General features: G+C 42.5%; 1 protein-coding gene and 1 long non-coding RNA gene across 2 annotated transcripts; both read left to right on the top strand.

The window, feature by feature from the left end:
* The first annotated feature begins 4 nt into the window (after positions 1–4).
* On the top strand, positions 5–1,231 carry LOC144539502 (uncharacterized). The gene is made up of 3 exons (XR_013504991.1): positions 5–175; positions 379–425; positions 1,120–1,231. It is a non-coding gene; the product is annotated as an uncharacterized LOC144539502 (long non-coding RNA).
* Positions 1,232–5,824: 4,593 nt separating this feature from the next.
* On the top strand, positions 5,825–27,387 carry LOC144537844 (NACHT, LRR and PYD domains-containing protein 3-like). Its single transcript, XM_078284551.1, has 11 exons — positions 5,825–6,106; positions 6,845–6,952; positions 7,779–9,648; positions 9,910–10,083; positions 13,193–13,470; positions 13,655–13,882; positions 14,249–14,488; positions 15,527–15,747; positions 23,320–23,879; positions 23,992–24,192; positions 27,246–27,387. The coding sequence occupies exons 1-11, from the start codon at positions 5,830–5,832 to the stop codon at positions 27,385–27,387; spliced, it is 4,299 nt and encodes a 1,432-aa protein (XP_078140677.1). The 5' UTR covers positions 5,825–5,829.
* Positions 27,388–27,511: the final 124 nt, after the last annotated feature.

Below are 27,511 nucleotides of genomic sequence, written 5' to 3' on the forward strand. Positions count from 1 at the left end.
GGCTGTCCTTCTGTCTGCTCACAGAGGAAGGCTGTGCTTCTCTGGCCTCAGCTCTGAGCTCCAACCCCTCCCATCTGAGAGAGCTGGACCTGAGCTACAATCATCCAGGAGCCTCAGGAGTGAAGCTGCTCTCTGCTGGACTGGAGGATCCACACTGGAGACTGGACTCTCTCAGGTCTGGAGAGGCAACGTCTGCTAGAAGGCTGAGAGTCACACACATTTTCTCTGTCACACTGAGAAGATGAGGAGTATTGATTAATGTCTAGCAGCAGTTATGACTGATGCTGTATGGAAACTCATTCATATTGAAGGTTATTAAATGTCCATGTTTCCATCGTCAAAGAGAATCTGCTGGTCTGACTTTGTTTATTCCCCCAGTGTGGACCATGGTGGAGAGCAGAGGTTGAAACCAGGTCTGAGGAAATGTAAGTGTGTATTTAGTTTGATTCATGAAAACAAAGCAACACACATTCAACTATTTAGATAGAAAGTCCATTCACACAGCAGTATGTGACGTCCATTCATTCACATCCTACTGTGAATAAAGATGATGACATAATGTGTTATAATGAAACTGTTCAATTTTGTGAGAAAGTTGTGAAATATGTATCTTTTTATTTATGTCTATATATGTTTGTGTATATGTATCACTATTATTATTATTATTATTATTATATTAGTATTATTGTTATTATTATGTATTTGTTTTAAAGCTATTTGTGTTATTTGTCTCTGTCATATTTTCCTAATTGTTATGTAAGTTAAACAAAAAGGTGATCTTTGCACAACCGTATGCACCAGGTGCGTCGGAGGAGCAAGACAAGTACAAATCAGCAGACTCCCGCACACTGACTTCACTTACAAGAATTTAATAAGTGGCACAATGTTTCGGTCAAGCGACCTTCGTCAGGTATACCTGACTATACCTTTACTGACTTGTACTAAACCTCATGTAAGCCCCATCAGAGGTTGGTTGCCTTTTCTTATAATTTAAATCAGTGAATAATTATTCACAAAAATGAAACTCTTCAATAATGAACAGTGAAGTTATTAATAAAATAACAATAAACTGTATTAGATGATAAACTGCTGCTGTATTGAGTCTTGTTCTCTCATCAGATGCCTGTGAACTCACTCTGGACCCAAACACAGCAAACAGAAACCTCTTCCTGTCTGAAGACAACAGAAAGGTGACAGAGGTGAGAGAGCAGCAGCCATATCCTGATCACCCAGAGAGATTTGACTGTCTTCAGCTGGGTGCCGATTTTGGCATTTGTGGCCAAGCTCAGAACTGCGAGTCATGTGACGTCATCTGGCTTTTTCTAATGTATCTCCCATAGAGATACATCAGAAAAGAAACGCCTGTAAAACTATGTCTGGGCATTGCACAAGTTCAAAAAAGACTCTTTGAATTATCAAATCTTAAATCATCGGGTCCATTTTTCTTTAGAAGCCACCAAAAGCCAAATCAAGCTGTATTATTTTGTGCTCTGTGAATGTGAATCATTTGTAGTCAGAGTACAAATCTACTCTGACAGAGTGATGGCATGCCATTTGTTACAGGCAACCTAGAGCACATTTAGACTGAATTAAGTCCAGCCCAAAAATGATACATGGGCCTGAATTATAGTTTAATTTTGATTGTTTTCGTTTCATTTTCTCTATTTTGCCTCTTGGTCAAATAATAATAAAAAAACAACAAAATGAAACTGTATTTCATGTGAAAATAAATAAAACAATATTTCCTGTGTAAACACAGCCTCAGGACAATGTACTGTTGTGTTTGATGATATGCTGCCCTCTGCTGGTCTTAACTGGTTATAGGTGAAAGCACAGTACATTTCTACTGGAAATGTAGCAGCTGGTAGCTGTTACAGTAAATGTAGTAGTAATAGTAGTAGTAGTAGCTTCAGTGTTAGCAGTGATATTACTCGAAGAAGTACTAGCAGTAGTGACAGCAAGAGTAATTGTAGTAATAGTAGTAACACCAAGATTTCTGCAGTTAGAGGAAACGTTTGTGGATATTGAGCCAAAAGGTGGCCATGGATATCAGGACTGATTGAGGGAGAACCAATAATCACTTCCAATTTATCAGTATTCAGCTGTAAAACAGAATAGAGGGACATCCAGCTTTGAATGTCATGTATGCAACTGTGTAAGATAACCAGCTGCTCTACATCGTTCAGGTTAAAGGACAGGTATAACTGGGTATCATCTGCACAAAAATGTAAACTGATATTATGCTTTATAATTATCTGCCACAACAGATATTGGGGCAGATAATAATCATATTCTTGTTCTTTTACAATTTTGTTTTACTTTTATGTTAAATGTGACCTATGGGAGCAGGTCAATTCCTTCTATGTGCAAACTGACTTGGACAATAAATCTGATTCTTACATTTTGGCAACACAGAGGCCGAAAACTTTGATAAAATATATTTAAAATATTGTATTTAATTAGTAAAACGTACATGTGATGAAACGTCCCCACCTTTATGCAGTATGTTTTCGTGCTAAGGCTGTTCTTTAATTCACTGTATATGATGTTGTATCTCATGTATTGGACGCACATTAAAACCACTTCCTCTGATCTTGGTTTCTGGCCACAACTCTGATGTCAGACTGACGTTTCTATGAGTAAGTTATGAGGAAATGACAGCAGCCTCAGATCAAATGAACACAGACACCAGGACTGAAGTCTGTCAGTGTTTCCTCTACACATGAAGGCAGAAAGTCTGTTTGACTTGATCTGGATGTGAGTTCACCAGGTAAGGATCCTACCAGGAAACATTACACATGTTTGATAAGTGAAGTATGTGGAATTGTTTTGTGTGACTGTATAGTATATTTTTATATGATTTATATGAAGTCTTTCCAATTGTGTATTTGATGCTTGGAAATCTGAATAATTAGGGTTACGTGTGCTCTGATTTACAAATTTGTGACTTTGGGGCCAAAATGAACCTTTTCTAAGATGATGTTGACGATGACATGACGATGTCATGTTTGACATGTTTTCCATGTATTACTTTTAGTGCTGCCAGATTGGATCAACATCAGGCCACAAGTAGACTGTTGTCACACTTTATTTCCTTGGTAAAATGTGAGGAAATCTGAACTGGTCTGAAAACTAACTTTTAATTTTAACCACTGTTAGTACACCAAGAGCAAAACAGCACCATTTTCATCAGTTCGTCAGTTTCATTAATACTGAGTTACACTCCATTTAGCACAAAACCCTTTTGCAAAGTGTGTTATTTGTTTGAAGGCTTAAAATCTTTCTTTGTTACAACATGTTACAACAAGTGACGTTTCAGCAGGCTTTTTTCTTCACTGACTTCCATAGTAAATTTACAGTAGAGAAAGCAAACTAAAACTGCTCCCTCTGTGCTTTCACATGTAGTATCGCTCTCTTTATGTCATTAAACCTTTCAGTTTGAACAAGCGTAACACCAAAATCCTCCCGACTGGATTTCAATGTTACATTTGTTGGTTTAATAACATAAAGAAAGCGATTCACTTAAAAACAGTTCAGCAGGATTACTAGTTTTTTTTATATATATTGTTTGCGCTCGTTTATGTGCTAGAAGTGGAAGTGTGACTTTCATACCTGTTTTGCAGAAATAAAGGAAGTGAAAACAGGGAACCACTGTGTGTTCTGACTTCTCCTCTCCTCTCCTCATCCACTCTCATCCCTTTCTCACTTTTCCTTTCCTCTTCTCTGCTACCTCGCTTTTCCTTCTCTAACCCATCCCTCCTTCTCTTGCCCCCTCCCTCCTTTTACTCCCCCATTTCTCTCTGTCTCCAGGTGGGGAGTTGTATACAGGACTGACAGCAGATTTCCTGGGCAGAAACTCAGTGAAGTGCAGAGGAAGTGAAGACTCAGAGGAAGTCAGACATCTGAGACAACTGTGTGTTTTTAAGGAAGGGGAATATGTGATTAGACATTAGAACAAATATTACCAATTACATTACCAAGTCCTCAGTGTGATTTTGTGTTTCTTTTTCTTTTCTTTTTTTTTGGACTAGATTTCACACTGAAAGTGAGCGGTGCTGACTGCGGCTCCCCAGAGCTTCCAGTATTGGTGGCTGACCATCCATGAACGCCTTTAGAGGTATGTGAGCTAAAAATGAACAAGTTTTACCAATGTGAAATATTTATTTTAGCCCCATTTACACCATTCCAGTAGAAATGTGCTGTGTGCTTTCTCCTATAACCAGTTGAGACCAGCAGAGGGCAGCATCTCATCAAACACAACAGTACATTGTCCTGCCTGCTGCAGGTCATGAGAGGCTGTATTCACATAGGAAATTATATTTTATGATTTTGGTTTTCATAATTTTCAAATGAAACACAGTTTCATGTTGTTTTTCTTATCTTATCCGATAAATAGAGAAAATGAAACAAAAACAATGAAACTACAATTCAGGCCTAAGCATCATTTTTGGGCTGGACTCACAACCCTGTAGCAGCCCTGTCCTCCATGCATTATGTTTCTGTGCTAGGACTACTCTTTATTTCACTGTGGATGATGTTGTTGGACACATTAAAGCCACACCTCCTGATCTGTGATTTCTCCACCTCAGACTTGGTTTCTGGCTAAAGGTTAGACTGGTTTACTGTCATAATGACGTTTCTAAACTTTGGTAGTGAAGTTATGAGGATGTGACAGCAGCCTCAGATCAAAAGAACACAGACACCAGGACTGAAGTCTGTCAGTGTTTCCTCTACAGATGAAGGCAGAAAGTCTGTTTGACTTGATCAGGATGTGAGTTCACCAGGTAAGGATCCTACCAGGAAACATTACACATGTTTGATACATGAACCATGTGGAATTGCATTGTATTTGTAAAACTGTACGAATGTGTCTATGATGATGTTGTGAAATATTTCAAGATGTGTATTTGATGCTCACAGACGTGGATATTCATTAGTTAATTGTACTCAGATTTCCAACATTTGCCTTTGGGGCCAAAATGAACCAAACATTATCAATTACATTACCGATTACTTGTGTGACCTGGCTGATAAAGAAATCTTACAAGACCTACATGTCTGAAAAAGGAAGACTAGAGAGAGAGAGAGAGACTAGTATATGCTTGCATTATTTTTGTCCTGTTCATTCTCCTCGCCTCTGTTAAGTTCACATTTCACATAAAGTTTATATATCACAAGACATACTACTTGCTTTTACTTACTCAACCAGATTAGATTCATGTAGTTTGAACTAATTTTGTCCCAAAAGACAATGTGCAAAATGTCAAATGGAGAGAGTACTTACTTACAGCCAGTGTACAGAGCAACAAGAACATGTGATGTTCAGATCAGGTGGCTCATTCCAGTTACTGGCATCATGGTGCTGGAAAGAGTTACAGCCAGGAAATAAAAGATAAAAATATTAACCAGTTCACAGAAATAAAAGGAATGTTAAAGAGGAAAAGGGAATCACCCTGCTCTAACTTTGTTGAAGAAATTCATACATATACAAGTACTGTGTGTTTGTACCAAAGGGTTATATATGATCAGACAATAGAACAAATATTACCAATTACATTATCAATTACCTTTTGTGATCTGGCTGACAAATTACTTGAACATCTATAACACTGGTATCATCCCAGTGGGGGAATTTGTCCTTCAAGTTCAAAATATTGTCGAACTTTACCAGGGAGCGACGATGGCGACACTTAAAGAGAAGCTCTTTGAAACACTGGAGGATTTGAGAGACAATGTGCTCAAGAGCTTCCAGTGGTACCTGCATAATTGTATAAATGCATAATTGTCCTACGAGTTGAAAATATCCATTGAATTTACCAGGGAGCAACGATGGTGATAGTTAAAGAACTGCTATTGGAAACACTGAATGATTTGGGAGATGAGGACTTCAAGAGCTTCCGATGGTTCCTGCAGCAGGATGACATCCTGGAAGGCTTCCCAGCCATCCCAAAGAGCCGACTGGAGAAGGCAGACAGGCTGGACACAGTGGATCAGATGGTGCAGACCTACAGCGAAAACACTCTGGAGGTGACCAAGAAGGTTTTAATGAAGATCAACAGGAATGATCTAGAGCAGAGTTTGTCAAACAACAGCTCAGGACCCGAAGGTAAGTCATGGGAGGATAAAAATACTAAAAGAAAAGACACAAATGTCTCATGCATTTATAATTAAGCACTGATAACGCATTATTTGGATAGTCCAACACTGACATTAAAGTAACTATCAAGTGACAAAAAGTAGATGTTCAACAAAGTGTCACTTGTCTATTTGGTCCATCTCTACAGACTATGTAACCCTAACCCTATCTCTAACATTAACCCCAACCCTAAGATTAACCCTGGCCCAGACACTGAATATCTATACAGACGTTTCACAGTTATGAGTATCACTATCAAACTCAGTAACCTTTTAGTGCCACATTACAGTCACGTGATAAGAGGTAGAAGCTCAACATTGGACTGTCAAGTAAAGTGTGACAGAAACATTTTATACCAGCAATTTATATAGAGTGCAAACTGCATCATTTCAGATTCAGATAACTTTATTTTTCAATCAGACCCACAAGGCCTCAGATGGCAGTAGGACCAGGAACAGCAGGAACTGCACAGAGGAAGACAGTTTGCTTATGTGAGAGATTCAGATGGATACTAAACATGATGAATGTTTAGTCCCTTCAGTGCCTTCAGCATAAAGAGTTGTGGGATGCACAGGAGCTGTTGGCTGGTTGGCTAGTGTTAAATTCAAGCCCTTGAAACATTCTTCTCTCTCTCTGTTTCTGTCTCTCTCTCTCTCTCTCTGTCTCTCTCTCCCTCTCTCTCTCTCTCTCTCTCTCTCTCTCTCTCAGGGGATGTCAGTACTGTCGGGGAGACTTCAGAGAACAGAGGATCTTCCTCCATTCAACCACAGTCTGCTCCTCTTCCTCACCTTCCCACTGACAGCAGTCAGACTGAAGGTAAAGCTATTCTCTGGCTCGTCCTGGCTGCTTCCTTGTCACTGACCATTTGGTGTGGCTGTTACAATAATTGAGGTTTTATTTAATCCTCCTCTTTTACTTGAGATCACAGCTCCTGGAAGCACCGATTTATTTGAGTAAAAGATGCAGAATTGGGCTTGTGGCCTGAGGGTCGGCAGTTCAAATCCCTGAACTGGCTAGAAAATCTTGCTTGAGAAAGTGAATCAGTAATGCTCTCCTCTTCCTTTAACAGCTATTGTCAAGATGCCCTTGAGCAAGGGACTGAACCCCCAACTGCTCCAGTGGAGCTGCTCAGTAGAAGACTGTGGTTGTACTGCACAGCTCCCAGGTGTAAATGTGTATATGTGTGATTGTGAAGCTGGGGTGCATAAAACAGCATGTGTATTCATCAAAGCTTTCCCTGGAAATTAGTGAAAAGTGTTGTGAGTGAAAGCAACCCATAATTAATTAGGTGCTGTACCTTTCAAGCAATATCTGAATACAAGAATATTATCCACAGTCTGCTCTGCCTGATACTACAACCTGTCTGTTCCACTGAGGCTGAACATCCACAGGACGCCTCTCTTCACAATGTTGCCTTCATTTTATGTTATTTCAAAGGGAAGGATGTATTGATGTTGACAGTGAGAAAATATCATTCTCCAAGCACCAAATTTCAGCAAAAAACAAAACAAAACACTGAGCTTGAAATGGTTTTGTCTCATAAGCATCTGTTTTGTGCTGCTAGCTATGAAAGAGGTGTCCGGTGAACACTGTCTACTACTTTTAGTTTAGTTTTTTATGGATGTTACTTTGTTCTACACAGATTTGCTGGTGAGAACAACAGAGCCTCAACGACTCATCACATGGTACCAAGAAAACCTCCAATCTAACCTCCAGGACAGTTTTATGTGTGCACAAGAAGGATGGTTAGAGAGGAAGGATCAGAAACCTCTGGATGATATCTACACAAAGCTCTACATCACAGACGGAGGTGACATACACATCAACAGCCAGCATGAGGTCAGGCAGATTGAGATGGCATCAAGAAAGCCAGCGGACACAGAGGAATCAATCAAACCCAGCGACATCTTCAAACACCCTTCTGGAAAACACAGATCTATAAGAACAGTACTGACCAATGGGATTGCAGGAATCGGCAAAACGTTCCTTGTGCACAAGCTCATCCTGGACTGGACTAAAAGAAGAACCAATCAAGATGTTCATCTCATATTCCCCTTCACCTTCCGCCAGCTGAATTCACTGAAGGGAGAAAGGTTTCGTTTTGCAGAACTAATTCACGAATGTATCTGGGAAACCAAAGACATCAAGGAGGAGGCTCTTAATGAAATCTTCACAAAACTACAGAAGTCAGGAAACAAAAACTACAACAAGAGTAAATTCAAACTCCTGTTTGTGTTGGACGGACTGGATGAGAGCCGCCTTCAACTAGACTTCACTGCCAATGAAAAGCGCTCTATTGATGTGACAGAGTCAACCAGAGTAGAAGTACTGCTGACAAACCTCATCAAGGGGAAACTGCTTCCCTCTGCTCGCCTCTGGATAACCACACGACCTGCAGCAGCCAATCAGATCCCTGGAGACTTTGTTGACATGGTGACAGAGGTGAGAGGCTTCACTGACCCACAGAAGGAGGAGTACTTCAGGAAGAGATTCAGAGATGAGGAGCAGGCCAGAAGAATCATCTCCCACATCAAGACTTCACGAAGCCTCCACATCATGTGCCACATCCCAGTCTTCTGCTGGGTCACTGCTACAGTTCTGGAGGATCTGTTGAAAACCAGTGAGAGAGAAGACCTGCCCAAGACCCTGACTGAGATGTACACAAAGTTCCTGGTGTTTCAGATCGATCAGACCAAAGAGAAGTATGGGGCAGAAAACTGCATACAGTACATTCAGTCACTTGCTAAACTGGCTTTTCACCAGCTGGAGAAAGGCAACCTGATCTTTTATGAGAAGGACCTAAAAGAGTGTGGCATTAACTTCACTGAAGCCTCAGTGTACTCAGGAGTGTTCACAGAGATCTTTAAAGAGCAGGACCGGCCAAAGAAGGACAAAGACAAGAACAAGATGTTCAGCTTTGTCCATCTGAGCATTCAGGAGTTTCTGGCTGCTGTTCATGTGGTCCTGTCACTCATCAACAGCAACAAGAATGTAATGCCTATGCCAAGACTGACTTTCAAAAATCTGCAGATGTTTTTCAGCAAAACATCTGCAACAAAGGTCCACAGGATTGCTGTTGACAAGGCCTTACAGAGTCCAAATGGACACCTGGACTTGTTCCTCCGGTTCCTCCTGGGTCTTTCACTGCAGTCCAATCAGGATCTCCTAGAAGACCTGCTGAAACAGACAGGAAGTACCTCACAGAGCAATCAGGAAACAGTCCAGTACATCAAGGAGAAGATCAGGGAGAATCCTTCTCCAGAGAGAGGCATCAATCTGTTCCACTGTCTGAATGAGCTGAATGACCGTTCTCTAGTGGAGGAGATCCAACAGTACCTGAGATCAGGAAGTCTCTCCACAGACAGACTCTCCCCTGCTCAGTGGTCGGCTCTGGTCTTCATCTTACTGTCATCAGAAGAGAAGCTGGATGTGTTTGACCTGAAGAAATACTCTGCTTCAGAGGAGGCTCTTCTGAGGCTGCTGCCAGTGGTCAAAGCCTCCAATAAATCTTTGTAGGTACATCAATAACTGGACAGATTAAATATATTAAACAGGATGTTTTCTACAGAAGAAAAAAATATAGGCTATATTTTCAAAAAAACATTTTCATCATTAATGCTTCTTCAGGCTGAGTGTCTGTAATTGTCAGAGAGAAGCTCTTTAGTTGGATAGATAACTATATATTAACTTTAACAAAATGTGATGTTTTTACAGAGGAGGAAATGGAAACATTTTTAAAGTTGTTGTTTGTCTTCATCACTAATCACTAACAGGCTGAGTGACTGTCAGCTGTCAGAGAGAAGCTGTGAAGCTCTGGCCTCAGTTCTCAGCTCCCAGTCCTCTAGTCTGAGAGAGCTGGACCTGAGTAACAACGACCTGCAGGATTCAGGACTGAAGCTGCTCTCTGCTGGACTGGGGAGTCCACACTGTAGACTGGAGACTATCAGGTCAGGATTCCTGAATGTGCAATTTTAAGCACTGAAAGTTTTTTACATAGGTTTTTCAAGTCAAGTCTTATTTATTTCTATAGCCGTTTCATCACACAGCATGTCTCAAAAGACTTTACACAGAACAAGCCTCCATAGATCTAAGTAATCAACAATCAATCACAAAACAAAATGATGCAATACAATATGCAACAAAATAAAACACAAGGAAACAAAACAAAGCACAGGACACAAAACAGCAGGTTGGAAAAACAGAACAGGTTGACCTAACCTACGTAGCTGAGCTGAGCAGCAGCACCAACTTTAGAGCCTCAGTGAAGAAAAGGAGAAACTCCAAGAAAACATTATTAAGAAAACAATGGAAGGGCCAACACCAGACAGACAGAGAGTGTAATGATGCAGACAGACCAACAGGCAGCGCTACACAGTGTCCGGTTCCTGTATTAATGCTGTCTGAACTAAAGTAAGAGAATAATACTGTGTCAGTCCTGAACTGGACTGGCTGGGGTTGGCTGAATGGCAGTAAGAACAGAGAGGTTTTGAGTTTGGCTTTGAATACTTCCAAAGAATTAGCTTCCCTAATCACAAGAGGAAGTTGATTCCAGAGATAAGGAGTTCGATAGGAAAAGTCTCTGCTGCCTGCCGATCTCTTCTTGATTCTCAGGACAGTAAGGTAACCAGCGTCCTGCGATCGGAGGGAACGAGGGGAACATGAGGGATGATGAGGTCGGATAAATATAACAGCATGAGCCGTGTAGAGATTTCCAGCAGAAGCACTTGAAGTCAGATCTGTCTTGAATAGGGAGCCAGTGAAGAGAGGTCAGAATGAGTGTAATGTGATCGAGTTTTCTAGTCGTAGTTAATATTCTAGCAGCAGCATTTTGTATGAGTTGAAGGTATTTTCTATTATTTTCACTTTTGTTGTAATGGAAATCTTGGATTTTTACAGAATTAGGTTTCTTCTGATCCAGCTTCATAATCAGAGCCATGAAACTGCCCAACAAACTACACTGCTAAACAAATTATGTCACCACGACACTGGAACAGTTTATCCAGACAGCTAAAGACTAGTCATCCAGATGCAACCTCTTACATTGTGACAACTGATAAAGTGAAATTCCAGGATCCATATGATGTAATTTGTTCAAGTTGTCAGTTGATAGTCTACATGTTATGGCAATGTAACATCAAACTAAAACATTAGAAGAGAAATGATTCCTTCATTTCGTATCTGTGTAGCAGAGTCATTTTATTTGTAGCAGACAGTGTCAAATAACCACTATAGATTTAAATATACAACTCTCTTGACCAAGTCATTACCACAGATAGCCGACACAGTTACAGATTTAACTGATAACTCAACAACATAAGTCAATTGTTGTAGAATTATGGATTCACTGTAACTTAGCATAACATTTGTAACTGTTGGCAATGTCAACTATCCTGAAACCATGAAGTCTTACCCAGCTGGTGATTCATTACATCTCCATAACAATTAGCCAACAGCCAGAGATAGACAGAATAACACTGCTTTCAAAATAAAAGCCTAACATTTGTCACCACTGAACCACACTGTCACCCCACAGAAAGAAGGTCTTTAAATCTCAACCCCGGTCCTTTCTGTGTGGAGTTTGCATGTTCTTCCTGTTTGTGTGGGTTTCCTCCCACAGTCCAAACACATGCAGGTCGGGTGAACTGGAGACTCGCCCGTGAGTGAGTTTGATGTAGGATGGTATCTGACATGTATATGATGTAGTATATTATGAAGTATGTACATGATGTAGGATGGTATATGACATGATATGGTATGTTAAGCCTGTTGAGACATGCTTATGATAAAGGGCTAAATAAATAAACTTGGCATATTCATTTTTAGCCCCGCAACAGCAGGGGCTCTATGGATGGTATTGTCGGCCGGTCAGTCTGTTGCACTGTAGGCCTATTCCACTTTCTGGGTCACGTGGCCCGCAGCCAGTTAGACTGCAGACTCTCAAGCGGGAGATCCGAGTTCGATTCCCAGCAGAGACGCTTCCACAAAATGTAACATTGTGGGGCCGTTAGACTCTTAGGCCCGGATCTACTAAATGTTTGCTCCACCGCAAATCGCATTGCGGGTGCTAAAACCTAATTTTCTGATCTACTAAGATGGCGCACAGGGCATTTTCGCCTGAAATCATGGGTTGATCTGTGTGTGCTGTTTTTTGCAGTTTGGTCTAATTGCATATGCATTTGTGGGTGTTCCAATGCTGGGGCGCAAAATAAAGGGAGGGATTTATGGAAATTGGCAGTGGACGTGATTTATCAAGAGGCGGTGGCCGTTAACACCTGCTGATTGCGTACGGAATTTACAACCTAGAAAAAGCATGTCTTATCATTTTGTGCATAGGATAGCTCTTCTGAAATTGTCTCTGGAACCAGCTCTAAGATCAAAGTGACACAGTCATCTACACAGCATAACATGCAGTCATTAGATCGCAGGGTTTAAACGAGTATGCTGACTTAAAAATGTACAATTTAAGCCTCATTGGCAGACAACATGCAGACTATTACGTAAATATACAAAAAGGAAAAGTCGCAGGCTCTTCTCTGGATTTCCTGACACTTATTATGAGCCAATATCTCCACGACATTGCCTTGATGAAAACAATGTACCTAAAACATGTGCGTAATAACTGTCACGACAGTGGAGAGGTGTGTGCGCGGCTTCTCCAGCTATATGTAACGTAAGTTATGTCCATAACTGTGGATCTATGAGAGCGAACGATGACCGTCACCATGGTCTTCACCTTGAATGATGCCATCCTTCTACCTATCTTCGAGACCATTATATCAACAGAGTCATGTGACTGACCTTAAGAGGCTGGACCCGTAGTCTATAAAGCATCCAGTGAACATGCCTCTTCCTCTTGCCTGGAACGCCTCAGCCCGTTCTGAGCGACAAGAGATGGTGACGGTCATCGTTCGGTCTCATAGACGTGGGAAGGCCCAAAACAAAAGCCTCGGTGCTACCTTGAGACAACGCAGAGACTTTGTGCCCCCTTGATGACTGACATGGTACACAGTGGAAGAGTTGTCCGTTCTCACAAGGACATGCCTTCCATGTATGAAGGAGGGAGGCATCTATAGACACCAGCGTCCCCCTTGAAGACAAATTGCCTAAGGGGACTCCCTGTGTGAACAACCTGCAGTCCCGCCATGGGCGCAGAGCTCGATCACATGACTGCGTTATCCGGAGCTTCACACGCCTGTCCTTCTGTGGATGGAGGTTGAAAGCATTCAGCCACCTCTGCAGGGACCGAGCCCTGAGAAGACCCAACGGAATCACCACCACTGCTGCCGATATCAACCCCAGAAGTCTGCCCAGGCGTTTGCCCAGGAAAAAACTGCGTAGGACTGCCAGAATCCTTGCTACTCTCTGAGGGGTAAGAGACACCTTCATTGTGAGCGAGTTCAGGAAAAGTCCCAGTCTCCTGCCTCGGCTCGAGGTTGCTCTTCTTCAAGTTCACCTTGAAGCCGAGGGACTGGACGTGGGTTAAGACCTTCTCGGTGTTCTGCACGACCTGTTCGCGAGATGGGGTGCAGACCAGCCAGTTGTCGAGGTATGGCAGGATCTTTATGCCTGCCCTCTGGAGTGGCGACAGAGCGGCTGCTACCACCCTGGTGAAAACCCTCGGAGACAGGGAGAGACCAAATGGAAGGATTGAATTCTTAAGCCTGCCCCTGAAAGGCAAATCGCAGAAACTGCCAATGTTCCCGACAAATGGGGACGTGGAAATAGGCGTCTTTGAGATCGATAGTGGTGAACCACTCCCCTTGCTCAATCGACTCCAGGATGTGCCTTGTGTGCAGCATTTTGAAAGGCAATACCTTTATGTACATATTCAGACACCGGAGGTCTAAGATGGGATGAAGCCCACCATCTTTTTTGGGAACAAGGAAATACGTTGAATAGAAGCCAGTGCGCTGTTCATTGGGAATTACTTTCACAATTGCGCCCTTCTGTAGAAGTGTCGCAACCTCCTCGGCCAGAACTTTTGCCTGGACTGGGTCCCTGACCAATGTCATACGGACCATGGAAAAAGGTGGGGGCTGCCGCCGAAATTGGATTCTGTATCCCCTTGCGACTGTAGCCAATACCCAGGGGTCCGATAACTTCTTCTCCCAGCTGTCCAGGCATGGCTGGGACTGAACCCTGGCAGCTGCCCCACCACTCCTATGCAGAACCCCCCCTGGGTCCCTGGACCCTTGGGGGGGGTCTCCTTTGAGGAGCCCCTCTCGCTGTGGGTCAGGGCTGGAACCCCTGCTGCTGCTGATGCGGCCTTCCAGCAGCATTGCCAAAGCCTTGGGCGCCCAAACTCTGGCACCTGCCACGCGTCCAAGACTCCTGACAACCCCAAGCAGCCTGGTATGGATGCTGCTGGCCCGTTAGTCTCTGCCTTGCCATCATAGGGCAACTGAATGTGCGTTGCACACACTCCTGAGTATGCAGAGACTGCTCAGCTTTGTCCAGCACACTCTGTGAGTCTGAGTGAAACATCCGCCCCGGCACCACAAGCATGTTGGTAAGTTCCCTCTTGATATTCTCAGGGAGGGTTGTCTGAGCCAGCCAAATCTGCCTGCGAGTCATCATGGCTGACGACATAGCCAAACCGACGTCACGGGTAAGTTGGGAGTGTGTAGACAGGGCAGCATCTATAAACTCCTGGTGTCCTGGTCACCCGTATTAGCGGTCCTTCTGAGAGCTGCTAATAGGATAGTGAGTGCATTCCCTGCACGAGCCGCACGAGCGGCTGCATTGTAGGTCCCACATTCCCAGCGGTCTGTCTTGTCACATTCCTTCCAAGGGCAGCGTGGGTTAGCAGTCACCCTGTCCGGGCCAAGAGAGGTTAAAGCTGCCATCTCCCTCTCCACTGGTGGCATATCACCCAAGCCAGCCTCAGGCGGGTACCCTGCCTTAGCTAACCTCCTGCAGCCTGAATTACACTGAGGGGCACTGCCAGGAACCCCCCCACGACCTCTTCAATATTTGACAATAATCCTCAGCTGTAGGAATAGCCACTGAGGGATGGGTTTGCGAAATGCCAGCCCAGACTCCCTCTGATGAACTAGGAGCTTTAACTGGGGACGCAAGCCTTATAATCTTAGCAGCACTCAGAACCCTAGATATCACATCACTGGGACTGGGCTCCTCAGTACCATCGTCTGCAGATGCATACCCCCCTGGGTGAGATGAACTAAGACAGTTTGACTTCTCAGCAACCTCTAGGTGTCCATCATCCTCCAAGAGAGAACCCTGTGCATAGAGGGAGATGGAATCAGGGTGTTCTGCCCGTGCCTCTTGGTATGCCGGTAAGTCCCCAGGGGAGGTCCCCGCCGAACAATCTGCTTCTGGCAGAGCTGCCCTCTGGTTTTGAGCCTCGATCATGCTCACCCTGTCTGCCAGACCATGAATGGCGACTAGTAGGGCTGGTCTATGCAATGGTGGAGAGGCACACTCCGGGGCTCGTTTCTTGCTATGCCCGTGAGAATGCCCCTGTTGGTGTTTGCGAGAACGACGTTCAGGATTGCGCTCCCGTTCCCTACCACGGGTGGGAGAAGATAGAGCTGCCGCAGTATGGGGAGAATGCTCCCCTACCCTGGCCCTTCGGGCCCTTTCCTCCAGAGGCAAGTCAATTGCAGCCAGACACAGACTCTCCACATCATCCAACAAATGAGCCTTACTCAAACAAGAAGGACACTCACGGTGACCGTCGCACGGGTCCATGGCTGCCCCGCAGAAACGACATGCCTGAGAAGCCATGCTATTATCAAGCAGCCAGCAGTAAATAAGCTATTCAAAACTGCACTATAGGCAACACAAAGCAACTCAGCCCGCTGCGAACAGTGGCTAATGGGGATATATATGAACGCACCGGCTCACAAAATATAAACAAAATACTGCTCAGGCAAACTAAATTCACCCACTCCTTGTACGTGGACGTACGAGGGGGAATAAAAAAGCAATCCCACCTACTGCGCACAGAGGTTAAAGGAATAGTTCACCCAAAAATGAAAATTCTGTCATCATCTACTCACCCTCATGCCAGTTGAAACACAGGTGAAGTTTGTCCATATAACACACATGGAGGCTGCAGCACAACTCCATAGCAGCCTTCTCCAAAACAACTAACGTCAGTGGGGACCAGTGGGGAGTTCCAAAAAGACCTACAGTATATTTACACCATAATTTAGTGCAAATCTTAACTACAGCTGATTGATTTGCAACAAATAATGGTGTATAGGTCTTTCTATTCACAGTGTGATTGTTTGGCTGTTTTTGTTTTGGAACTCTAAAGAACTGGTCCCCATTGACTTCAGTTGTTTTGGAGAAGGCTGCTACCAAGTTGTGCTGGCAGCCTCCCTTTGTGTTATATGGACTAACAAATTTCACCTGTGTTTCATTTGGCATGAGGGTGAGTAGACGATGACAGAATTTTCATTGGGTGAACTATTCCTTTAAGAGAGATACATTAATCTATCTCAACAAAAAATAAATCACAGAACATTTTGGGAAAGCACATCAATTGAATTTTCATTTACTACTGATTCCTTCTTAAATATATTCTAAATATATATTTTCATTTTGATACTTGGTATTCCTCAAGAAACAATGTCTGTTCATTAAGGGTTTTAATTTCAAAATTGTGACCAAAAATCCTATTTTCCTGCCACATTCTATGGTAGTAACTTTATTATCTCCACTTTCATTTCAGACTTACCAATTAAACACCGAGGAGAACATATAGAAACATTTTTAAAGTTGTTTTTTCTCTTCATCACTAACTCTTCTTCAGGCTGAGTGTCTGTAAGCTGTCAGAGAGAAGCTGTGAAGCTCTGGCCTCAGTTCTCAGCTCCCAGTCCTCTAGTCTGAGAGAGCTGGACCTGAGTAACAACGAGCTGCAGGATTCAGGACTGAAGCTGCTCTCTGCTGGACTGGAGAGTCCACACTGTAGACTGGAGACTCTCAGGTCAGGATTCCTCAACCTGGTCAACACATGACCATTTAAATCCTGCTTTACTTGTGATTGTGGTAACAACCTTTCACTCTACTTTCTGTCCCCTATGAACTGTTTTCTGCTTTCTATCAGGATATTTCATTATTTCCCTCCTTGCTGTCTCTGTTGTTGAGACCTAAAATACCAAAAAGGATTTATAAGATTCTGCAGCAAACTGATCCAAGAACTGCCAAACTGACCAAATGAAAGCACAAAGCAGATCACTGGAGCAACAGTTTGGAGTGGTGACTGCTGCAGTTTTTGCTAAAATTAAATCTCATATCATATCTAACATCAGAGCAGATAACGATTATCTAACATGAATCTTGTTTTAAACAGGAAGTTTACACTGAGAGCTTGGCTCTCTTTTCCAGAAAACACTTGTGTAGAAAAACAGGAAAAGGCAATTCTCAATAATAAACAATAAATAAACTATACATCAATCAAAGAAAATCTAACTGTGTGTGTGCGTGAGTGTGCGTGTGTGTGTGTGTGTGTGTGTGTGTGTGTGTGTGTGTGTGTTCAGTTATGTGATGCGTGATAGGGTTCAGGTTATTGTGAGTAAAATAATAATAAAACTGGAATTGGTAGCAATATTTCAGTTGATTGACTGACAGTATGTTTAGATGTGATAAAGTTCAATAATGGTAAAATATTTAAGAAAGGAATGAGGGAATAATTAAGGAATCAGACAGTTGGGAGGGAATCATTAAGGAATCAACTTTGATAAAAATCTTATTTCTCCTAATTATGTCAGATTGAATAAAGCTCAAGCAAACATTTTAAAGTTGTTGTTTGTCTTCATCACTAATTCTCCTTCAGGCTGAGTGTCTGTCAGCTGTCAGAGAGAAGCTGTGAAGCTCTGGCCTCAGTTCTCAGCTCCCAGTCCTCTAGTCTGAGAGAGCTGGACCTGAGTAACAACGACCTGCAGGATTCAGGACTGAAGCTGCTCTCTGCTGGACTGGAGAGTCCACACTGTAGACTGGAAACTCTCAGGTCAGGATTCCTCAACCTGGTCAACACATGACCATTTAAATCCTGCTTTACTTACAGAGTAAGATCAGTGAAAATCACCAGTGTCTGGAGGATTTTCCTTCTTACATGATTTGTGTTGTGGTACCAACCTTTTGCAATAAAATAAAATAAAATGTCCTGTTAATAACTTTCCTTGATAATATTCCCTTCATTCTGCCTTTGTTGTTGAGACCTAAAATACCAGAAAGAACTTTAAAGAATCTTTGATCCTAGAAGTGTTGAACTGAATCAAATGAAAACACTAACACAGATCATTATGTCAACTGTTTGTGTTGGTAACAATTACATTTTCTGCTAGCATTCAACTGCATTATCAAAACTCATTTCAAAGCAGTGTACCAATGAGAAAATCTAACATTTAAAGCTGCTTTAGGCAACTTTGGAGAATTGAGGAAGAATTTTAAAGTATTGAATGCTCTCTATAACCTTCATTGCCTCGGCCCAGCTGGTCTGGGTCAGAGAGGGAGGACCTTTTAACTTGCAGTGTGTCTCCTGTGATACTGTGATATTGTGACGTGTTTTTAGATACTGTAGTGTGCTTTCTGATGCTGCAGTGGGCTTTTTAAAATACTGAGCTCTTTTGATACTGTTGGTTTACTATAACTCCTCCCTCCAAATAAGGCTCAGGCTGCATGAGAGGGGAAAACTTAATACAAACCTTTTACACAAAACACAGCTCTGCTAGCTCAATCTAGTTGTTACTGAAATATTCGCAGGCAAACATTATTTTTTGTCACACATGTATTAGCTCCCACAGTGTCAAAGCCATAGCTACAGCAGCTGCTAACACTGCTGACCGAGCTAAAAGTGGCTCCTTGCTGATGAACAGTCTTTGTGGGGAAAATAAGTTATTCCAGTCCCAGTATTCAGTTTGGATTCTGGCTGTTTCACCTCATCTCTTCTCTCTCTGCAGTTTGCAGGCAGACTGATCTCACAGAAAAACGTGAAATGAACACGACTTGTTAACAGCAAATTACGTGTTAAAAAGTGTTAAATTTACGTTTTCCCAGCATGAAGCGGTTACGTGAAGGAGACAGGACTACAAGCAGAAAGTAGTGTCACATTGAAGCTGCACGGTGGCCAGTAAGGGAGTTGGGGTCGGGGTGGTGGACGGGCGTATGTGTTTGCCTTCAATATCCGTGGGGTTTGATTCCCAGCGTTTACAAAGGACATTTCAATTGTACGTCACATTTACATTTTTTTATTTAACCATGACCAAACCATTTCCCTAACTTGAACCAAGTTGTTTTACTTGCCTAAACTTAACCGTTAACCAACCTTTGGGACGTATTTAAATTCATGGCAGGGGAACGTAATTCAGTTTGTGGTGGAGAAACGTTATTTTCCCATAATACGTGTCCACAGCACTTAAATCGCCGTTTTTCACGTATTTGTGTGAGATCATGTTGTTTGCAGGCTGGTCAGAACTAGATAGCTCACAGGCTGTTATGACATTTTCACCAAATGATACAAAAAGAAAGTTTCCTACCCAGCTTTAACTTGTTTTAGTCAGGGAGTTTACACAAAAGTTTTCACAAAACTCCAGCAATGCTCACTAAAAAACGAATTATATTTCACTGGAAGAAAACTCAGCATGTAGTTGTTCACTGCTGTGTGTGTGTGTGTGTGTGTGTGTGTGTGTGTGTGTGTGTGTGTGTGTGTGTGTGTGCAGGCTGGCAGGCTGTCTGCTCACAGAGGAAGGCTGTGCTTCTCTGGCCTCAGCTCTGAGCTCCAACCCCTCCCATCTGAGAGAGCTGGACCTGAGCTACAATCATCCAGGAGCCTCAGGAGTGAAGCTGCTCTCTGCTGGACTGGAGGATCCACACTGGAGACTGGACTCTCTCAGGTCTGGAGAGGCAACGTCTGCTAGAAGGCTGAGAGTCACACACATTTTCTCTGTCACACTGAGAAGATGAGGAATACTGTTTCATGTTTAACAGGAGTTATAATAATAATAATAATAATAATAATAATACATTTATTTATATAGCACTTTTCAAAACAGAAGTTACAAAGTACACAATAAAAGAATAATAAACCAACACAATAAAACAGTAGTAAAACAGTGAAAATTCAACACAGATAAAAACAAGGATAAAATGACAAATGATAACTTCCATGGAATAAAAGTTTACAGAAAAACCTAAACCCTAACCCTAACCTCTAAAAAGTGGGTCTTTATGAGTGTTTTAAAAGTCGATACACACTTAGCTAATCTGAACTCTTTGGGAAGCGCATTCCATAGTTTTGGGGCCCTGACAGTGAACGCTAGATCCCCTCTTGAAATAAATTTAGATCTAGGAACAACTAGGAGAGACTTTCCTGCAGACCTCAGGTTACAATCAGGCTAATAAGGAATTAAAAGATCTAAAATGTAGTCTGAGGCCTGTCCAAGTCGTGCTTTAAAAGAGATAAGTACAATTTTAAAATCAATTCTAAAATGTATAGGCAGCCAGTGCAAGGATGCTAGGACAGGGGTGATATGCTCTCGTTTCTTTAGACCCATTAGCATTCTGGCAGCAGCGTTTTGGATTTGCTTCTCGGTGAGGCAGGTATAAAGGGAGTGACAGTGATATTAAAGCTTGAATAACTTTCTGCAAGTCATTAAAAGACAGGAATGTTCTGATTTTAGAAATAGTTCTAAATTGAAGAAAGTAAGTCTGAACAACTTTCTTAACCTGCTCCTCAAAGTTGAGGTCCTGATCAAAAATCACACCCAAGTTCCTTGCAGAAGTTTTGACGTAAGGTCCCAAAGAACCTCTTCTGTTAAAGGGTTCTTGTTTTGTTTTGCAGAGGGTCCAGCAGTTACAGTCTTGTCTTCCATCTTAGTACTATCTGCCATATTGATTAGCTTCGCGCTGTTCAATCTAAGCAACTAGTCTGCATTCAAACTGCGTTTGTTTTCTTCCTGGTTTGGTTTGACTTTCTGCCAGTGGCGGTGGCGGTCCGGCGCATGGTGTGTTTCGGGTGGTAACGCATTACTTGACATAGTAACTGTAATAATATTACTGAAATCCTATTAGTAACGTGTTATATTACTTCGTTACTGCTAAAAGTAATATATTACCTGTAACGCGTTACTTTTGTAGCGCGTTATCCCCAACACTGATGATCAACAGTATCAAATGCTGCGCTCAAGTCTGAAAGAACTAAAATAGAGCAATGCCCCGCATATGCGGTTAAAAGGAGGTCATTAGTGACTAGAGCTAGAGCTAGAGTCATTAGAGCTGTCTCTGTACTATGCAGAGACCGGAAACCAGACTGAAACTTTTCGAAAACCTTATTTCCATTTAGGAAATCCAACAATTGAATGAGTACTACTTATTCTAATAGCTTCGATAAAAACAGAAGTTTTGAGATGGGCCTGTAGTTGCCTGGAACTGCGGGATCAAAACTGTGTTTTTTGAGAAGAGGATGTACAACAGCATGTTTAAAGCTGGAGGGAACAATTCCACTAGTTAAGGAGCTATTAATAATATAAAGAATACTGGGACCAACAGATTCAGAAACCTCTTTAAGCAGGTGAGTAGAAGCACATCAAGAGAACAAGATGTTGACCTCATACTTGTAACAATTTTCTGAAACTTGAAAAGAGATAGGGGCTCAAAACTGTCAAACGTGGCCTTGTTGAGAGGGATGACAGAAATGGACTGAGTGGGGAGAACAATCTGAGCTCTGATGTCAGCAACTTTCTTGTTAAAGAATGTGAGAAATTCTTCACACTTGATAGGGGAACATTCAGTAACTACATGAGAGGAGGGGCTGACAACACGATTAATAGTGTTGAATAACACCCTTGAGTTGTGACAATTTTTGGAGACCAATTCAGAGAAGAAGGCCATCCTTGCGTCTTTAACGGCTTTCTGGTAGGTGCACATTAAGCTTTTTAGGATCTCGTAACAGACCTGCAGTTTATTTGATTTCCAGTTTTGCTCGGCTTTGCGACACTGTCTTTTTAAAGTCTGAGTGTGCTCATTAGGCCAGGGCAAAGACTTTGGCTTGGAGGTCCTCATTTTCATAGGAGCAATAGAGTCCAGAATAGTTGTGCATTTATCATTCCAAAGTTTGACTAGCTCCTCTATATTGTGCATTGGAGCTGGAATAAAAGCTTGTGACTGATGCTGTATGGAAACTCATTCATATTGAAGGTTATTAAATGTCCATGTTTCCATCATCAAAGAGAATCTGCTGGTCTGACTTTGTTTATTCCCCCAGTGTGGACCATGGTGGAGAGCAGAGGTTGAAACCAGGTCTGAGGAAATGTAAGTGTGTATTTAGTTTGATTCATGAAAACAAATCAACACACATTCAACTATTTAGATAGAAAGTCCATTCACACAGCAGTATGTGACGTCCATTCATTCACATCCTACTGAATGAAGATGACATCATGTGTTATAATGAAACTATTAAATAAGTTGTGAAATATTTATCTTTTTATTCACGTGTACTGTATATATGTTTGTGTATAGGTATTATCATTATTATGTATTTTATTATTATTGTTGTTATTATTATTATTATTATTATTATTATTATTATTATTATTATCATTATTTATCATTTTAAACCTATTTGTGTTATTTGTCTCTTCATCATATTTTCCTAATTGTTAAACCTTATGTAAGCCCCATCAGAGGTTGGTTGCCTTTTCTTGTAATTTAAATCAATAAATAATCAACAGTCAAGTTGTTAATAAATCAACAAATAATAAACACAACAGGTGGGCTAGTCCGGTGCGCCCTGCGATGGCCGCATTGACAATAGCAGTGAGACCTGAGAGTGTCAACTCAGCAAACTTTGTATTACTGGTTCTTTTTGCACATACGGTACTTTCACTCATTCAGTATGATCGGCAAACACTTTTGGAGTTACGATTGTCAGCCAGTTCGGACTTTAAGCTGACTTTTGACATCATGGACCACGTACTCCCCTGGGTCTTTTGTTTACCTGTGTCCGACGGAGGAAAACAAAGAGAGGGAAGCGCACCGGGGCTCTGTGCAGAACCCGACAGAGAAACAACAACCCCCCTCTGCCCGGATGAGCTCGACACCTTTTACGCTCGGTTCGATGTGGACAATATATCGCCGGCCACGTGTCCACCTGTGGACGGGGAAGCTGCCACGTTGACCCTAACAACGGACGACGTGAGACGGTCCTTTAAAAGTGTCAACCCCGCAAAGCTCCGGGGCCGGACGGCATCCCAGGCCGGGCTCTCAGGGCGTGCGCTGATCAACTGGCAGAGGTGTTCACTAACATCTTCAAACTCTCCCTGAGTCAGTCCGTGGTCCCCACCTCCTTCAAAGCATCCACCATCGTTCCTGTCCCCAAGAAGCCAGTGGCCTCCTGTTTAAACGACTACCACCCTGTTGCACTGACATCACTCATCATGAAGTGCTTCGAGCGGCTAGTCAAAACCCACATCTGCTCCTCCCTTTCTGACACCTTGGACTCTCTCCAGTTTGCATATAGACCAAACAGGGCCACGGATGACGCCATCGCCTTGGCGACTCACACCGCGCTCACTCACCTGGACAAAGTGAATACATATGTGAGAATGCTTTTCATCGATTACAGCTCGACATTCAATACCATCATTTCCTCAATACTTGTCACTAAGCTCGTCGATCTGGGACTGGACACCTCCATCTGTAGCTGGATCTTCGACTTCCTGACGGGCAGGCCCCAGGTGGTGAGAATCGGCAGCCACACCGACCCTCAACACAGGCAACAACCTCTCTCTCAATGTCAGTAAAACAAAAGAGATGATCGTGGACTACAGGAGACAGCAGGGAGGTAGACACCTTCCCATCCTGATTGGTGATGCCTTGGTTGAAAGGGTCAGCAGCTTCAAGTTCCTCAGAGTTCACATCTCTGAAGACCTCTCCTGGACCCTACGCACAGACACCGTTGTCAAGAAAGCTCGCCAGCGGCTCTATTTCCTGAGGAGACTGAGGAAGTCTGGTATGAACGCCAGCATCCTCACAAACTTTTACAGATGCACCATCGAGAGCTTGCTGACCGGCTGCATCACAGTCTGGTACGGAAACTGTTCTGCCCACAGTCGCAAATCACTACAGAGAGTAGTGAAAGCGGCACAGCAACATCACCAGCAACGGACTCCCTGCCATTCAGGACATCTTCCACCAGCGGTACCTGCGGAAGGCACACAGTATCATCAGGGACCACAGCCGCCCAGCACACAGACTGTTCTCCTTGCTACCGTCTGGTAGATGATACAGGAGCATGGCTGCACGCACCACCAGACTTAAAAATAGTTTTTACCACCAGGCCATCAGGCTTCTGGACTCATAAAATTAGGTACCCCTCATTGCATTTCTGCTCACCTGCTTGTCTACACTATTTAGATAAAAATTGCACTAGTCCACGGACTGCTGCTATTCACGGACTGCTGCTATTCAACCAGTACTGATACATACCCTCTGTGCAATACACTTGTTACTTTTATGTACATAGATCTCACTTTACATATGTATACTGCTCTATATTCTATTCTATTTTATTCTTATTTTGTTGTTTCTCTTTTTTCTTTTTTACTGCTGAGCTGACCTGACTCTCGTCCAGCACTTTTCATTGTATTGTAGACCCTGTGTTAACCTACATATGACTAATAAAACGAAAACTTGAAAACATGAAACTTGTATTAGATGATAATCTGCTGCTGTATTGTGTCTTGTTCTCTCATCAGATGCCTGTGAACTCACTCTGGACCCAAACACAACACACAGAAAGCTCCTCCTGTCTGAAGACAACAGAAAGGTGACGATGGTGAGAGAGAAGCAGCCATATCCTGATCACCCAGAGAGATTTGACCGCTGGTATCAGCTGCTGTGTAGAAATGGTCTGACTGGTCGCTGTTACTGGGAGGTCGAGAGGAAAGGAAATTTTTCTATAGGAGTGACTTACAGAGGAATCAGGAGGAGAGGAGAGGGTGTTGACTGCTGGATTGGAAGGAATGAAAAGTCCTGGAGTCTGTTCTGCTCTGATAAACGTTACTCTGCCCGGCACAATAACAGAGAAACAAACATATCTTCCCTCTCCTCCTCTGACTCTGACAGAGTAGCAGTGTATCTGGACTGGTCTGCTGGCTCTCTGTCCTTCTACAGAGTTTCCTCTGACTCACTGATCCACATCCACACCTTCCACTCCACATTCACTGAACCCCTCTACCCTGGGTTTGGGTTCTGGTCTGGGTCTGGTTCCTCAGTGTCTCTTGTCAGATAGAGGAGGGAGAGAGAAACACTCACACTGCTGACCAAAGACAGCTGCTGAGATGATAGTTCACTCTGTACAGGATCACACACACACACACACACACACACACACACACACACACACACACACACACACTTCCATCTTCATGTGAGAATATTACAGTTTGTATTTTCTTATCAATTTAATTCAAACGTTGTTTTACTGTAAAGAACATATTAATCAATCACTGTCAGCAGAATGTTTTCTATATTCAGGGAAACTGAACAGGGTTTTAACACGACTCAGCTACTGGAACATGAATATTTTACTTAGAAAATGAAATGAATGAAATATGAAACCAGACAGAATCAAGATGTTGTTTATGATGACGGGTTAAAATATCTTTCTTTTGGTCTTTCTTATATTTGGTATTTTATTAATTAAAGGTTAAACATTGTTTTATCTTCTTTTCAAACAAGTTTTGTTATAAATTTGTTTTTTATTTTAAAATGTATTTCCCTAAAATAAACCAATTACTTTTCCAAATTGATTGAAACAAGATTTCATAGACAATCAACTTCACATGTTTATGCTAAACATGTAGAACTATGAAGAAAAAAACACACTATGGATTTTTAATATATGTGCAGGAACATGGAAGTTCTTAAAATAATTTTTCCTCACACAAGTACAAAAACAGAAATACTGATAGTCAGCGGACACACACACACACACACACACACACACACACACATGCACACACTGGTGTGTTAACTAGCAAGCGAGCCCCACCTGCTACATGAGCATTTAAAGGGGAGGGGCTAACAGATGGGCTTATCTTCTGAAAACACACACACACACACACACACACACACACACACACACACACACACACACACAGCAGACTGAGGTGACACAGTCCAAAGAATGAACTGAAATTTGAAATGTGTTTTATTAACATCTAACTGAAATAATTAAACTACATTAATTTGTTTCAGACGAGTTGATATTCAACCAAACTGGTTGTATTAATTATTAATATCATTATTATATATCATTACAATAATAATATTATTCATATTTAACTTCAAAAATAAAACGGTTTATCTGCATAAAATCAACTTTGGAGTGCAGATCAACAATATTACAAACAGCAAGGAGGTCAAAAGTCACAGCAGCCTGACAGGAGATGGAACAGCATAGAGTGATGATGATGAAGAGAGAGAGAGAAAGAGAGAGGGATAGAGAGAGAGAGAGAAAGAGAGAGAGACAGAGAGAATTGAATTTAAAAGGCTCATTTATTGACCTCTTCGTCTTACCAAACCATACAGAAACTAGTGCATAAGTCAGGGTAAGCGGCATTTAGATTTCACTACCGCCGCCCATAAGCAGAAAAGCAACCTAAAAGCACAGGGACAGGAGACAAACAAACAAACAAACAAAAAAGACAACACCTTAGACACAAACCAGAAACATCGCCATCCACTCAAAGTTATACCTGAACAAAAAACAAAAACGTTCCATGTGAAAACTCCTCCCCCAGAACCCCAAACCACCTCCTTAACAAATCAAACAGACCCACCAACCTAGAACACTGAATAAATGAATGTGCTAAAGTCTCAGTCTGGGAACAAAAAAGACAAGCCTCCTGTGACAAGGATCCGGGTTGCTTTGTGTCTGTTGGTACTATCCCATGTACTATCACTGGAGGTCAGCTGTCAGTTCTGCAACAGGCAGCTTGTACAGAGACCTGCAGCCTTTTGTCTGGGCCAAAAACCTCAGCCCACCTTGACGCTTTCATACCTTCCAATAAACTTAAGTGTCTTACCTTTACACATGTATGGTATGCTGCCCCCCCATTGTCTCCACCTCCTCCAGCGGTGGGGTCGAAGGAGAGGAACTGGTCTTCCCCCTCCTGCCACTCCCCAACATTAGTGGCAACAGTCAAGGATGGGAAAGCATACTCACCATCGTCTTCCCATTGACCAAAAGGAGCACAGTTCTCAACGAAAGTTTTTAGGGTCTCTGGTAAGGATTCTCGTACCTCCTCTATGATTCTGGACAGCAGCCTTGAAGACCTGATGTTCGCCATTTGTCCCAGGACCTCAACGGATGTCTGTGTGCTCTTTAGTAAATGTCCCAGC

This window comes from Centroberyx gerrardi, chromosome 7 (assembly GCF_048128805.1).
Source record: "Centroberyx gerrardi isolate f3 chromosome 7, fCenGer3.hap1.cur.20231027, whole genome shotgun sequence".
NCBI classification, from domain to species: domain Eukaryota; kingdom Metazoa; phylum Chordata; class Actinopteri; order Beryciformes; family Berycidae; genus Centroberyx; species Centroberyx gerrardi.